Genomic DNA, 14517 nt, shown 5'->3' on the forward strand with positions numbered 1-14517 from the left:
TAATCACCTCACACCTGCACACAACACTTTAGTTTTTTTCTATCTTTTTTTTTGTCATTTGTTTCATTGCCTAGAACTTTCAAAACCATACTTAATAGTAGCGATAATAGGAGGCATCCTTGTCTTATACCTGACTTTAATGGGATTGCTCCTAAGTTACACTGAAATGTTTTACTTCCTAAATTACACTGAAATATTTTACTTGGATATGAATCCCAACATATAACTGCATATAATGCAGAAGTTCCAACTCCATGGTAGGACTCCAGGGTGCTGAGAAATATACAGTTAGGTGATTGATCGAAAAGCTCTTTTCAAAGGGGAAAATAAATACCAGTTCATAAATTTTGGGCACTTCAAATATGGTGTCTTCAGGCTCATCACCGGTTGGTTCAGGCATCTCACGGAGGAAATCCACAAAGTATGGTTCAGGAAGAATGTACGATGTCACATCTGGGTTAATATTCTCTTCAACTGCTCGAATAAGATGGATATTAAACCACTGCTCATCTTCAGGTGTTATAAATCTGGGAGAGAAATACAGGAGTAAATAAGTAAAATATGAAGGCACCTTTCCTAATTGAACATGCCTGACCTCCCTCTACCTCTTAAGGCCCCATCCTGCACCTCGGACTCCTCAGAACAGAGGGACAGAAAAGGACGTAACTCCATTCAAGAGAGTTATAACACTGAGTATTACTTAAAGAAAATACTGGCAAAGAGTCTCTCCTTGATCGAAATCTTAGTCTCCTCTGAATCCTCTTCCCAATTAGGCCTTGGCTTTTGGACTTCTGTGTCTTTCTTTGCATTACCCAATTGTACCAAGAATCCTGTCAAGTGGGTTTAATCCCAGAATCTCCCACTCCCCATGATCTGATCACCCTCCAATATCTGACCAAATTCCTCATGTCCCGTCACCCCTCCCCACCCTCCCCATGTAATATCTATTCATCCTAGCCTGTTTTCGGCAAGAATCCTATTAGATCAGTTTAGCTAGAATCCCTCCCTTACCCTTGATATTTCCTTTCAGTAGTTTTATAACCACCGACCTCCCCTAAACTTCTCCATAGCTATAAATTCCCATTCTTTCCTTGTCATATTTGGAGTTGAGCTCAATTTCTCTTCCCAGGAGACCCCATCGTAGTGGTCCATATACCCATTGCAATAGTCCTGAATAAAGTCTGTGTGCCTTATTGTTTGAACAGGTGTCATGAATAATTTTTTTCTTTAACAATACAGATGAGTCACTTAAGTGGAGTCAAAGGTTCCTAAAATTTGCAATAGGAGTGCAGACCGACATTCAGTAAAGGGCGAGTGCCCACTTTCTGGTTTTGTGAGCACACAGCACAGGTCCTTTTCAGACCTACCAGTATCAGAGGGGAAAGAGCAGAAGCAGGGTGACCAACATGTGAGAAAAACCACGTATGTATGTGATGTTGTGGTAATCCCTTACAGCTTTGCGAGATCAGCATCACCATCCATATTTTTAAACAGGAGGAAGGGGAGGCTCAGAACTATGATTGAGCCTATGTTCCCAGATTTCACCAAGCGAAAACTACACGGAGCTCAAACATTTTAGAAAATATACATAACTAAAATTCGCCTCTGAATGTTATCAGATGATGTGGTAATTTTAAAAGATGTGTTATGGAGATAATACTCAAGTAGACTGGCTGGACGTTTTTCAAGAGGACCAGCAGGTGGGAAATGGCATCAATGATTCACAAGCCCCAGAACAAATGAAGACAATACTCTAATTATTTGAGTAGATAATGCAGGAATTGGGTCACACAGCGTCAAATTTTTACATAGTACATTTAAACTCAAGTGCTACGATATACACCTGTCAGCAATTACTCTGTTGCACTCATGTTTGAAAAGTGAAAGGAGAATAGATATCGAATCACACTCCTCAGCTTTTATGGTTAACATTCCTTGCCAAATTCTGGAAAGATCTCGAAGATTGAAAATGTAATGAAATTTAGAAGGCGTTGGCAGCATCTTCATCTAGAGATGGACAAAAATGTATTACTCTCAAGGTGCTTCACAGATAAAACTAAAAGATAAAAACAGTTCTTTAGAATTACTTTATTTCACAAATTTCATTTTAAATGAAATCAGTTGAGTAAATAAATCAAGATTAAGTTTATATTTTTGTTGCAGCGCTGATGAGAAAATCACATCATGAATAAACCAACATAGAATTTCAAAGACCATAAGCTCTTGAATCAGATCCATTCGAGAGTAACACTCTAGATACCAATGCCAATGCCTGTTCCATCAGCATTGGTCGGCTTTGAACAAGTCGCTTTCCTCTGAATTCTAAAAAACTATGTGAGTTGTGGGAATGACCATTCCTAATCACTGTTAACCATATTAGTGTGTATGTGGAAATATATCATAACACAAAACTGGGTGTGAGCTTGTTGCCACACAGTTAAGAACAATGAAATTTCACTTCTAAAGTCAATAATGATCATTTCCATAGATTGCTATAAGGTCTTTAGTATATTTGGATTTCTGTCAATATATCATAGTCTACATTTCATTGTGGAGATCCAAACTCAGTCAGCATGCTTTCACTTATCTGTCTATCCACAGTAAGTTGGCAGGCAACTGTGAAATGCAGCTATAATAACCAGGTAGCTTTTCTGGGTTTTGAATCCAAACAGGCAAAGCTATACCAATGACACATTCTTGGGTGGAGAGATACTAGTCAAGGGATAAACCTGAGGTTTACTAGGTGTGGGAAGCATTGCTGGCCATGTGTAAAGATTGTAATTGATACCAAGAGCATCATTTTGAGTGTGCAAACCATAATTCTGGAGATTCAAAGTAAACTCCCCACATGATTAATTCGGGAAAGCAAAAAAAAAAAAAAAATTTTTTTAAGGACCTATTCATGGAATATGCCCTTTCCACATTGAAAATGTACCCCATTGAGCTTATAGCAGAATCATTATAGGCTAATTCCCTGTGTCAGTTAAAACAGCAGGTAGCCAGGGAAGACAGAATGAAGACAAGTTGTTATTTTAGCAATTATCCTTCAATTTCCCTCTTTGCTCAGTTCCATTCCCAGATAAAATATTCATTCTACTCACCAAAATGTAAGATTATATTACAAATATGCAGAAATAAAGGGCTCAGTCTGTGTGAATATTGCTTATTTCTTTGCTATGAAGGACCGCTGCTGGGATGACAGCCATTGAGGCAATCATTAAAGAGAATTGAATAAATTCCTTTTTTCCCCTCTTCTCACCTGTTAACCTGCTTTTTTTCACTTTAATTTTTTTCAATTCCTTTCTTTTCTCACCTGGGCTTTTCCTTTAAAGCTTTGTAAAGTAGGGGTGCCTGGGTGACTCAGTTGGTTGAGTATCCAATCCTTGATTTCATCTCAGGTCATGATCTCAAGGTCATGGGATCCAGCCCCATGTCTTCCTCTGTCCCCCCACTCTCTTTCTCTCAAATGAATAAATAAATCTTAAAAAGATAAGGCTGTGCCCAATAATATAAGGATGAAATGGTATGCAAGGGTTAAAAGTGCTTTGGAAGGATGAGAGGTTTGAAGAAAAGATACAAAAAAAGGCTGCTTGCTGCTTATTTGGGGGTAGGGAGGGGAGAAAGATGTATTCATTATTCAGTGGCTATTTTCAAGTACTTCCTGCTGTCCTTAAGAAGATACCATGTAACTAAAAATATAGCATGGTAACTAGCAGCTCAATCTGCTACCATCAGGGAGCTTCCATTCTAGTGGGGGAGCCTGACAATAAAGAAATAAGAAGCAAATATATTGGTAAACAAACAAGTTGACAAAAAATAATGATAAAAGTCATGGTCAGAAAAAATAAAAGTATGGTTAGGAGACAGATAATGACCATTGGGGACCATGGACAGTTACTTTAGAGCCTATCTGAGAAAGCCCCTCTGAAAGTAAGAAGGATGAGAATGACTCAAAGTATGATGGCCCAGAGGCGCAAAAAATGTGGGGTGTTGAAGGAACAGCAAGAGGGCAGAGGAGCTGGAGCAGAAGGTGGAAGGGGCGAGCAGGGACCAGCTCGGGATGAGTTTCACAGGCAAGAGTAAGATGTATCCGGGTTTCACTCCACGTGTAACTGGGAGCCTCCTGGTGGTTTCAAGAAGAAGTAATGATCTCTGATTTACTTTAAAAAAAATTTTTTTTTTAGATTTTATTTATTTATCTGACAGAGAGAGAGAGAGAGATAGCAAGAGCAGGGGGGAGCAGCAGGCAGAGGGAGAGAAGCAGACTCCCCGCTGAGCAGGGAGCCTGACATGGGGCTTGATCCCAGGACCCCAGGACCCCAGGATCAGGCGCCTCTGATTTACTTTTTTAAAAAGCATTATGTAAAGAACATGCTCTAGGAGGGCAAGAAGAAAGCAAGTCGCTGCATGGTCCAGAGGGCAGGTGATTGAAGCATCTATCGGGGCGAGGGGGTCACTCTGAGATGGCAGAGTGCTCAGTTTGGGACTGTATTCTGAAAGCATGGTAACGGAGACTTGCTGAAGAACTGGAAGTAGAGAGGCGAGGGAGACAAATCAAGGATGGCAGCAGTTTCCTAGTCTGTGGAGGAGGATCAGTGTTGTTGCTATTAACCAAAAAGATGCCAAAGTCTGAGGCAAGGTCATACTGAAGCTCAGCTGGATTCTGTGGAGACACGTTAACTTTAAGATGGTTACTGGACATCTAAACGGCAATGTCTACTAAGCAGTTAGAAACCAGTATGGAGCCAAGCAGAGAGACCTGGACTGGACACTGATTTTGAAGTCATCAGCACGGAGATGGTGTTTAAGGCCTTGAAGCTGGAGAAACCATCTGGGTGAAGAATGTGTACAAGGGAGAGGTTCTAGAGTCGAGATCGGGCACACTCCAGTATCTAGGGGAAGGGAAGGAGAGGGGGAACTTTATAAAGGTAACTTGTCAAGTAGAAAGAAAACCAAGAGCATGAGGTCCCTTGGAAGCCAAGTGAAGAAGATGTCAAGAGGGATAATTTATGTCAAATGCTGCTAAAGGGTCAAGTGAGAGGAAGAAATCACCCTTTGGATTTATTTGGCAAGACTGAGGTCTCTGGTAACCTTGACGAGAGCAGTGGAATGAAAGCTTATGCCATACAGGCTAAAGAGGTAAAGAAAGATGAGAAAGGAACCAGTAAACACTTGTATAACAAAAGAACCTTTGATGGAAAGACACCCAGAAGGCCAAAGCTTTTCAGGAAAATATGTATATAATCTCCTTACTGTGAACAATAGCCCCCTGGGAAAACAGATGGGTCTTACCACAGAAAATTATCTCAGACACTCAGCCCCTGCCATTCATTTTGAAGTTTCCTTATGAGAGGCAGAACTGCATGTGCAAAGACCCTGTGTTGGCAAGAGGAAGGCCCTGCAAGGAACTGGCCACTGCAGGGCACTGTGTGGACTGAGCATTTCATAAGAAACACCCAATTCCTCTTCTGGTAATTCTCTTACCTAGAATTCCCCCAGGAATCTGAGAGGTTGGCACCCTCCAGGTTTTCCCAGGACATAAGCTTCCTCCCAGAAATGTGTAATTGGCCTAATGAACGTTTTTTAGCAAATACCTCAACTTCGTTCTAAGCATAGGTCTGAGAGGTCACAGACCTACACTTAATTGCTTTTTCATGAGTCTGCTTTAAGCCATCTGGTGACAGCTACAGGTTTGCTGAGTTTACTTAGGAGACTGACCTGTATATTAAAATCTAGACTAGGGGCACCTGAGTGGCGCAGTTGGTTAAGCATCCGACTCAGGTCATGATCTCAGGGTCGTGAGATCGAGCCTAGCGTTGGGCTCCACACTTAGAGTGGACTATGCTTGAGACTCTCTCTCCCTCTCCCTCTACCCCTCCCCCTACTCTCTAAGGTAAATAAATAAATCTTAAATATACATATACATATATATATGTGTGTATATATATATATATATATATATATATTCTTTTTTGTGAAATACATTTCCATCCAATTCCCACTCCATCTCAGAGACTCACACAAGTTAGACTTTAAGTCTCAGGTAGCTAAGAACATCCAGAAATTCATGCATTCAGTCAGCCAGTAAACACATGAGTGTCTGACATACAAATCAGAGTAACAAGTGGAAAAGCAGTGTTCTCATTTTAGCAAAATTCTACTTTATCTTATAGTAATATCTCATACATATGGAAAGCAACTTCTAGTCAGAATATTTGCTCCCTGGAAGGAAAAAGTGTCATAAATCTATTTGAGCACCTAATTTGTTTTTTCCCCACCCACCCCCACTACTCCATGATGTGATGATAAGCTCATGAGCCACGAGGTGAGAATGGACCGAGTGACAGCTGACTTTCTGTTATTACGGACAACAACGCTTCTGTACCTTCGTCCACTGCCATAGCACTCTGCCTGCTGAGACTAAATTTGCAATCATCTCACATACTTCAGGTTTGAACTTTCTGCAAGGATCAAAGTACCCACAGCCAATAATTCCTGGAAAAGAAAACAAGATTGAAGGCACACACTTACGAAAAGGTTACAAGGTGCATGTTTATCCTGGTGAATAAATCATGATAAGACTGAGTAAGCTGGGTGAAGTTAAGTATTTGTCTCAAGGAATCGGCTAAGACTGGAGGTCAGGAGTGGGGCCAGCAAAGCTTCGTGTGTAGCGGTAAGTGTTTTATATGTATTAACTCACATCCTACGGAAAAGGATCTCAGAAATCTTAATCTTCCCCACATCCTATGGAAAAAGATCTCAGAAAGATATTACAATTATTCCCATTCTAATATGAGTTTAGCAACTTGCCCAAGGTCACACAGCTTGTATGTGGGTGGGTCTGAAGTTTGAAACCAGGCAGCCTGGGTCTGGAGCCTACAAAACACTTTCCCTGAAGCCTACAAGAGCTGGAAAAGAATTTAGAGACTTCTTGCTCGTATCACAGATTTGGAGACCAGATCAAGACCGGGAAGGTAAATTGTTCAACCAACACGGATTGGTTGTTGACAGAATTGGAATCAGGACCCACACCTTGGGACACTCGCCTGGGCTGGTGACGCCCCTAGGAAACACTCAGCACCATGACAATTGGACACAATCCCCCTCACGAAGGACTGGGTTGTACATTTATAGACGGTCTTTAAATTCTCAGTGTTTTGGGTTTTAAACTGCAAAAATAGATTTTACTCTACTTCACTCTGGTGAGCCTGCATGTTGAATGATGCCTTCAGTTCTGAACATGGTATTTTCAGAGGAACGCAAACAGGAGTATCTGCTCAGGGACACAGAGAAGGTTTACGAAGGGAGGACCAGCTAAAGAAACTGGGGTCATCCACGTGGACAAAGAAGAGTAGCCCTGAGGGAACATCAAATTGTCCTGTAAAGCCAAGATTGGTTGTGTCCGATGCCTACAAGGCCCTTTTGCTCCCTGAAACCCCATATTCTAGATCCCTGACTTCCTGTGGGCCAAGTGTTCTGTAAGAAGCTTGGTGTCTGGAATCGAAAAACAGGATTAGCGCCACACCTCTGCCATGCTGGGGCAGTCATTTTACATCTCTGAGCCTCAGTTTCTCATTTCTTTCTATCTTTACTTTTCAGTATTAATCACACGGAAGTGTGTATAAAATAGTTTAACAAATAAACACTCACATAGAGTCTACTAGATTGAGAAACGCAACCTTGCCCCCACAACCTTGCAGAAGCCCCCCTTTGTCCATCCCTGTCCACAACCCCTTCTTCCTCCCCAGGCAGCCACGACTCTGACCTGGTGAGAACCTGTGACTTGCTTTTCTTTGTAGCTTTGCTACTTAGGGTTTTGACCTTGAACCTTTTCTTTAACTTCAACTTTTGAAATTTGATTGCACATTCTCTCACATATTCCTTTCTGACTTGCTTCTTTTACCCAAGATACTCCCAGGCTGCAGCCACGTGGGAGCCTGTAGCTGTGTCTATTCGTGTTTGCTGCTGCATAGCATTAAGCTGGGTGCCTACACTGTCATTTATTGACACAATTTCCCCGCCAATAAATAGTTGGATTATTTCACGGTTTTTGCTATCATGAACGTTGTTCTATAAATATGCTTGCATGTCTTCTGGTACACATAGCCCAAAATCAAGTAAAGAGGGTTGAAGGGTTTAAATATGGGAGGCAAAACCATAATGTCTGGGAGAAAATACAGGCCAATATCTGCATGACCTCCGGGGAGGAAAGGACTTCTTAAATGCAAAACTCAGAATATGCAAATCATAAAGGAAACAAAGGATAAAGAGGTATATGCCTGGGAGTGGAACTGCCGCAGGTGTCCGCACGTTCTGCTTTACCAGCAGTTATGTCCAGTCATTATCCACGGTGCATGTCCCAATGAGACACCAGCGTGAGTGTCTCAGTTCCTGTGCATTCTCACCAATGTCTGATTTTGTCTGAATTTTTCATTTTTGCAAATCCAGTGGGTATAAAATGGTATTTCCTTGGTGTTCTAAATTTGCATTTTCCTGAATATTAGTATGTTTATCATCTTTACATTTGTTTATTGGCCATTTGCTTTCCTCTTCTAAAATGCTTGGTTTTGTGACCTTGGGTTTTATGCTTTGGTTTGGTTTTTATGTTAGGATGTTTGCTTTTCTCTGATAGAGTCCCAGGATTTCTTTAAGTATTCAGATTACTAACTTTTTTGTTTTACTATATGTGTTGAAATTTTTTTCTTCCACTTTTGGGGCTTGTCTTTTCAGTCTTTAATGTTGCTTTTTAGACAAACAAAAGATCTTATTTTTAATCTAGTCAAGCTTGTCATCTCCTTCCCTATGGTTTATGCTTTCTAAGTCTCACTTAAAAAGTTCTTTCCTGGGGCGCCTTGGTGGCTCAGTGGGTTATGCTGCTGCCTTCAGCTCAGGTCATGATCTCAGGGTCCTGGGATAGAGCCCCGAATCTGGCTCTCTGCTCACTGGGGAGCCTGCTTCCTCCTCTCTCTCTTCCTGCCTCTCTGCCTACTACTTGTGATCTCTGTCTGTCAAATAAATTAAAAAAAAAAAAAAAAAAGGTTCTTTCCTGGAGGAGGAGTTAAGATGGTGGTGGAGTAGGGGGACCCTGAGCTTGCCTCAACCCTCGAACACAGCTAGATAATTATCAAACCATTCTGACCACCCAAGAAATAGATCTGAGGACTAAGAGAACAAACTGCACACCTAGAGGTAGAAAAATGTCCACATCATAGACTGTAGGAACTGCTGAAAGGTTATCTATGAGGAGAAAGAAATGTCGATGTTGCAAAGGGGAGGGAGCCCTGATCAGAGAAAGAGGAGCGAGAGAGAAAGAGAGAGAGAAAGAAAGAGTGACGCAGCAGGCAGAGGATTGCACAATAAAAACACTTTCCCAAAACCACTGACTGGGAAAAGGAGAGGGGCTGACTATCACAAATCTTTATAAACGTTGAAGCTCAAAGTCTGAAGTTCTAAACATCTGCACCATCACTGGGGTCATGCATGGTGGGCTTAGTGGTAGTCTGGTGGGGAAGGAGGGCAGAGGCCCGGGACTGTGCAGTGTAGTCTGAGGATCCCCGGGGTCACATGGGGAGGCACAATTCCCCTTCTTGGAAGTGAGTTTGGTTGGAGACAACATGCTGCTCTATTGGCTAGCCAGGAACAGAGATGCCTGAGGAGGGCAGCAAGGCTCGGTGCCACCATTTTGCTGAATTTTACCATAAATCCCAAACCACTGCATGGTCACATGACTGCTTTTCTGGGACAAACCAGCACCAGCCATAGCATGGCGAGACCCTCCCCCAGAAGATCAGCATGGGTTTGTGCAATGAGAGTCCCTAAAATTGGAAGTTTCGAAAACCAGTGAGGTGCCCGAGATAAAACACAGGAGTACTATGCTGCCTAGCAGGCAGACAGCTGGGACACAGACAGGGTGAAGGCAGGGATCTGACAGAATCTGGGGACCCCAGAGAGGTGATTATTTTTCTGGGAGGGCTTCCTGAGGTGTGGTGGGCACATACTCCCCATTCCAGAATGAGAGAGTGGGACGATGCCATTCCCTGTCCCCTACCCATCCCAATAGGCACTAACCAACTTCAGGGAGAAACACGGTGCCCCTCCATGGAGGCCAGAGATGCTTATACCAAGCCCTCACACTGGTACCCTGTAGGTGACTCTGCACTGTGACTGATAATCAGTGCAAGCAGGCGCCTCCCCCAGAAAACCAGCACAAACCCCTCATACACACTGTCTACTGACCACACCGTGCTGCAAGGATCTAACAATTGTAGGGGCCCCTGGGTGGCTCAGTGGGTTCAACATCTGCCTTTGGCTCAGGTCATGATCTCAGGCTCCGGGATCAGGTTCCCTGTTCAGCTTGTGCTCGCTATCTCTCTGTCAAATATGTAAAAAAATCTTTTAAAAATTTTTTTAAAAGAAAAATATCTAATAATTATAAATAGTTATGCCCCCAATTTGGAATGCCCAAATATATAAACCAATTAATAACATTAAAAAACTCATTGTAATAATACAGTAACAATAGGGGGATTTAACATCCCACTTAACTGCAATGGACAGGTGATCTAAGCAGAAACTCAACAAGGAAACAATGGTTGAGTGACACACTGGACTACATGGACCTAAACAGATATATTCAGAACATTTCATCCTAAAGCAGCAGAATACACATTCTTTTTGCATGTATATGGCATAGTCTCCAGAATAGATCATGTATTGGGTCACAAACCAGCCCTCAACAAGTACAAAAACAATGAAATCATATCATGCATATCCTCAGACCATAATATCATGAAACTTGAAGTCAACCACAAGAAAAAATTAGGAAAGACTACAAACATATGGAGGCTAAAAAACATGCTACTAAAGAATGAATGAGTCAAACACAAAATTAAAGAAGAAATAAAAAATTACATGGAGGCAAATGAAAATGAGAACATGACAATCCAAAACCTTTGGGATGCAGCAAAAGTGGTCCTAAGGGAAAGTATATAGCCACACGGACCTACCTCAAGGAGCAAGAAAAGTCTCAAATACACAACCTAAACTTATACCTAAAGGAGCTAGGAAAGGAATATCAAATGAAGCCTAAAGCTAGCAGAGGAAGGGAAATAATAAGGATTAGAGCAGAAATAAATTATATTTTTAAAAAACAGTAGAACAGATCAATGAAAGTAAGAGCTGGTTCCTTGAAAGAATTAATAAAATTGATAAACCCCTAGCCAGATTTATCAAATAGAAAAAGAGAAAGGGCCCAAATAAACAAAATCACAAATGAAAGAGCAGAGATCACAACCAATAGCACAGAACTATAAGACAATATTATGAAAAATTATATGCCAAGAAACCAGGCAATCAGGAAGAAATGGACAAATTCCTAGAAACATACAAACCTCCAAAACTGAAGCCAGAAGAAATAGAAAAAAAATTTTTTAAAGATTTTATTTATTTATTTGACAGGGAGAGATCACAAGTAGGCAGAGAGGCAGGCAGAGAGAGAGGAGGAAGCAGGCTCCCTGCTGAGCAGAGAGCCCGATGCGGGGCTCGATCCCAGGATCCTGAGATCATGACCTGAGCTGAAGGCAGAGGCTTAACCCACTGAGCCACCCAGGTGCCCCAGAAATAGAAATTTTAACCGCTGCATAACCAATGAAGAAATTGTATCAGTAATTAAAAATTTCCCAACAAACAAAAAGTCCAAGGCCAGATGGTTTCCCAGCAGAATTCTATCAGACATTTAAAGAAGGGTTGATGGCTATTCTCAAACTGTTCCCAAAAAACAGAAATAGAAGGAAAACCTCCAAACTTATTCTACAGAGGCCAGCATTATCTTGATTCTAAAACCAGACAAATACCCCACTAAAAAGAAGACTATACCTGATGAACATGGATGTAAAAACTCTCAATAAGATACTATCCAATCAAATCCCACAGTACCTTAAAAGAATTATTCACCACGATCAAGTGGGATTTATTCCTGGGCATTCTTCCAAATGCTTTTTAAGTCTTTAATCCGTCTGTATTGATTATATGCCTGGTGTGAGGTAGGGGTTCAATTTCAATTATTTTCACATTAGAATTACTACATATCCCATTACTATTTACTGAAAGTCTGCCCTTTCCTTTTTTTCCTAATCTCTAGTACTTGCTATGTCAATTAATGCGCATATATGCATGGGTCAGTTCCTCTTGTATGTCTTCATCTACATAATTTTTGACGAAACAGTTTATATGAGCCTAAATTTGTTGTCAAAAAATCTCATTTCAGGGCACCTGGGTGGCTCAGTGGGTTAAAGCCTCTGCCTTTGGCTCAGGTCATGATCCCAGGGTCCTGGGATTGAGCCCCTGAATCAGGCTCTCTGCTCAGCAGGGAGCCTGCTTCCTCCTCTCTCTCTGCCTGTCTCTCTGCCTACTTGTGATCTCTGTCTGTCAAATAAATAAATAAAATCTTTTTTAAAAAATCTCATTTCATTAACTTACATAAAATGCTACTTTTGACTTGATACATTATATTGTTTATCCATGATAGATCTGCTGTCATTTATTAGCCCAAATTTCCCCGATTGATCATGTCAAGAAAACTAAAACCTTAAAGCCAAACTTTTAAATATTTTTAGAGTGGGCTATAAATATGAATCTTCTTAATATTTAGTCTCTCTTTTCTGGTGTTTAGCTCTGCATTTCAGATAATGAATCCCTACTACAGACAGAGCCTTTCTATCTCCTAAATAAGATTTTGCATGGCTTATGTCCATTATATAATACAGTAAAAAAAAAAAAAGAAAAAAGAAAAAAAGAAACACGAAAAATAGCCATACCAAAAATTTTGTCTATTGAAGCGTTGGAAGGCAATGTGCAGTTAAACACAGTAAAGTGCCTTTTTAAACGCTGGGGAATATCATTTCGACCGCCTCCAGGGTGGATCATTGCCGCTATGATCTGCACATCAACAATAGTAGTGAAGTCTCCAGGCTTATCCAAGCTATACATTCCTTCCATTTCCATCATTTGCCGCACAATCTCATTAGTTATCTGAAATTTTATACAGTGATACTTTGGTCACATTCCACTATCATATTCCTCCACAACTCCTACAAAATTGTACACCTGAGATTAGAAGAAAGTATTCAACACTTGTCAGTGAAGTGTTTGTGAATGTTGATGGTCACTTGCAAGGCCATTTGATTTCAGTGCTACCATTCATGATGAACAAAACCATAAGCTAAACGTCTGAATTGAGTCCAGGGTGCTCTTTACCATGTGGATGAAATGGATCTCCAAAGAAAATCAATGAGTAATGGAATAGTTGGTACAGTTACAACAGTAGTCAGAGTTATAAGTATCAATACTGAACACTTCGAACTATAAATCAGAATGTGGGATGGTTTTACTCTTGAGAGTTCAGGACTACTAAGTGTTTTGGGTTTTGGTTTTATGTTCTTATCTTTTCGGTGGCCTCTAGCCCTGCTAACGCTCCCTCCTCACTGAGAATTTTTCCTCTTTTGAATTCAGAGGCTCAGTTCTTCCCAGGCTTATCTTGTGACTTTGGATCACTTCCTAAGTCATTCTTTCTCCACCCATCCCTCACTGCTCTATAGGGCTCCCTCACTGGCTGTTTCTCTTCTTGCTATTTCAAGGGCCATGCAGAGCTGTTTGAGGAACAGTCTCAGGGAGAGAACGGATCTGGGAGTCCTGACTTCCTATAGGTATCTGAGGTGAATTCAGATAAAAGGCCAGATGGAATGGGTCCTGGCAAGCTCTAGGTAAACATTACTGATGAGGCAGTGGGCAGGTGAGAGGGAGGTGTTGGGAATCCCACAAGGAACATGCAGAATTCTGAAAGCATCTGTGACAGTCTCTGATAGAGAATGACTCTGTGGTTGACAGATGATCACGAGTAAGACATGTACGTGACAGAGTTAAAAATTTAAAAAAAAAAAAGTGTTTTCTCGGTTGGGTATTCCTCGGAGTGGGTATATAGAGTAAGAGGTAACAGCAAGGAGAAAACCCTGGGGAAAGGAAAAGAGGCGGCAGAAAGAGTGGTGAAATTGAGAAGCCTGAAGGCAGGAAGGAGTATTGCTGTAAACACACAGGGATTTCAAGAAGGGAGAATGTCAGTTCTTAACAGAGAAGCCGGAACTGAGAGAATTGCTACTCGGCTTCATAAGATGAAAGCTATTGAGACCTTTCAAATATAACTAAAAATACCAATTAAATACCATTTATAGGAGATAATGTAGTCATACCTGATCTCCCCATTCATTAATCACAGGCATGTTAATATCGTCAATAAATACAGTCATTTTTCTGCCTCCTGGAGGCCCATATGTGCTTCCCATTCGCTTATCCACATAGCTCTCCATTGTTCTCTAGAGAAGAGGAAATGTCTGTCTTTTTTGTCTTTTTTGGAAACGTTTGTCTTAAGTGTTAAGATTTCAACCCATATTCCTAGAAATGATGAGCCTGTTTTTCAGAGTAGAACTTATTTAACATGCATATATATGTTTATTAAAATAGACA

At 41.1% G+C, this 14517-nt stretch overlaps 1 protein-coding gene across 5 annotated transcripts in view; it reads right to left on the minus strand.

Annotated features, from left to right (window-relative positions):
• Window positions 1–14517, minus strand: part of DNAH8 (dynein axonemal heavy chain 8) — a 352138-nt gene that overhangs the window by 138861 nt on the left and 198760 nt on the right. For all 5 annotated transcript variants that reach the window (XM_047734783.1, XM_047734782.1, XM_047734781.1 and 2 more), the window contains 5 exons: window positions 14244–14366; window positions 12816–13029; window positions 6386–6495; window positions 1844–2007; window positions 335–527 (listed from right to left, as the gene is read on the minus strand). In XM_047734783.1, the coding sequence (XP_047590739.1) occupies window positions 335–527; window positions 1844–2007; window positions 6386–6495; window positions 12816–13029; window positions 14244–14366 (804 nt within the window). The remainder of the gene's footprint in view (window positions 1–334; window positions 528–1843; window positions 2008–6385; window positions 6496–12815; window positions 13030–14243; window positions 14367–14517) is intronic.

The sequence above is a fragment of the Lutra lutra genome, chromosome 6 (assembly GCF_902655055.1).
Source record: "Lutra lutra chromosome 6, mLutLut1.2, whole genome shotgun sequence".
NCBI classification, from domain to species: domain Eukaryota; kingdom Metazoa; phylum Chordata; class Mammalia; order Carnivora; family Mustelidae; genus Lutra; species Lutra lutra.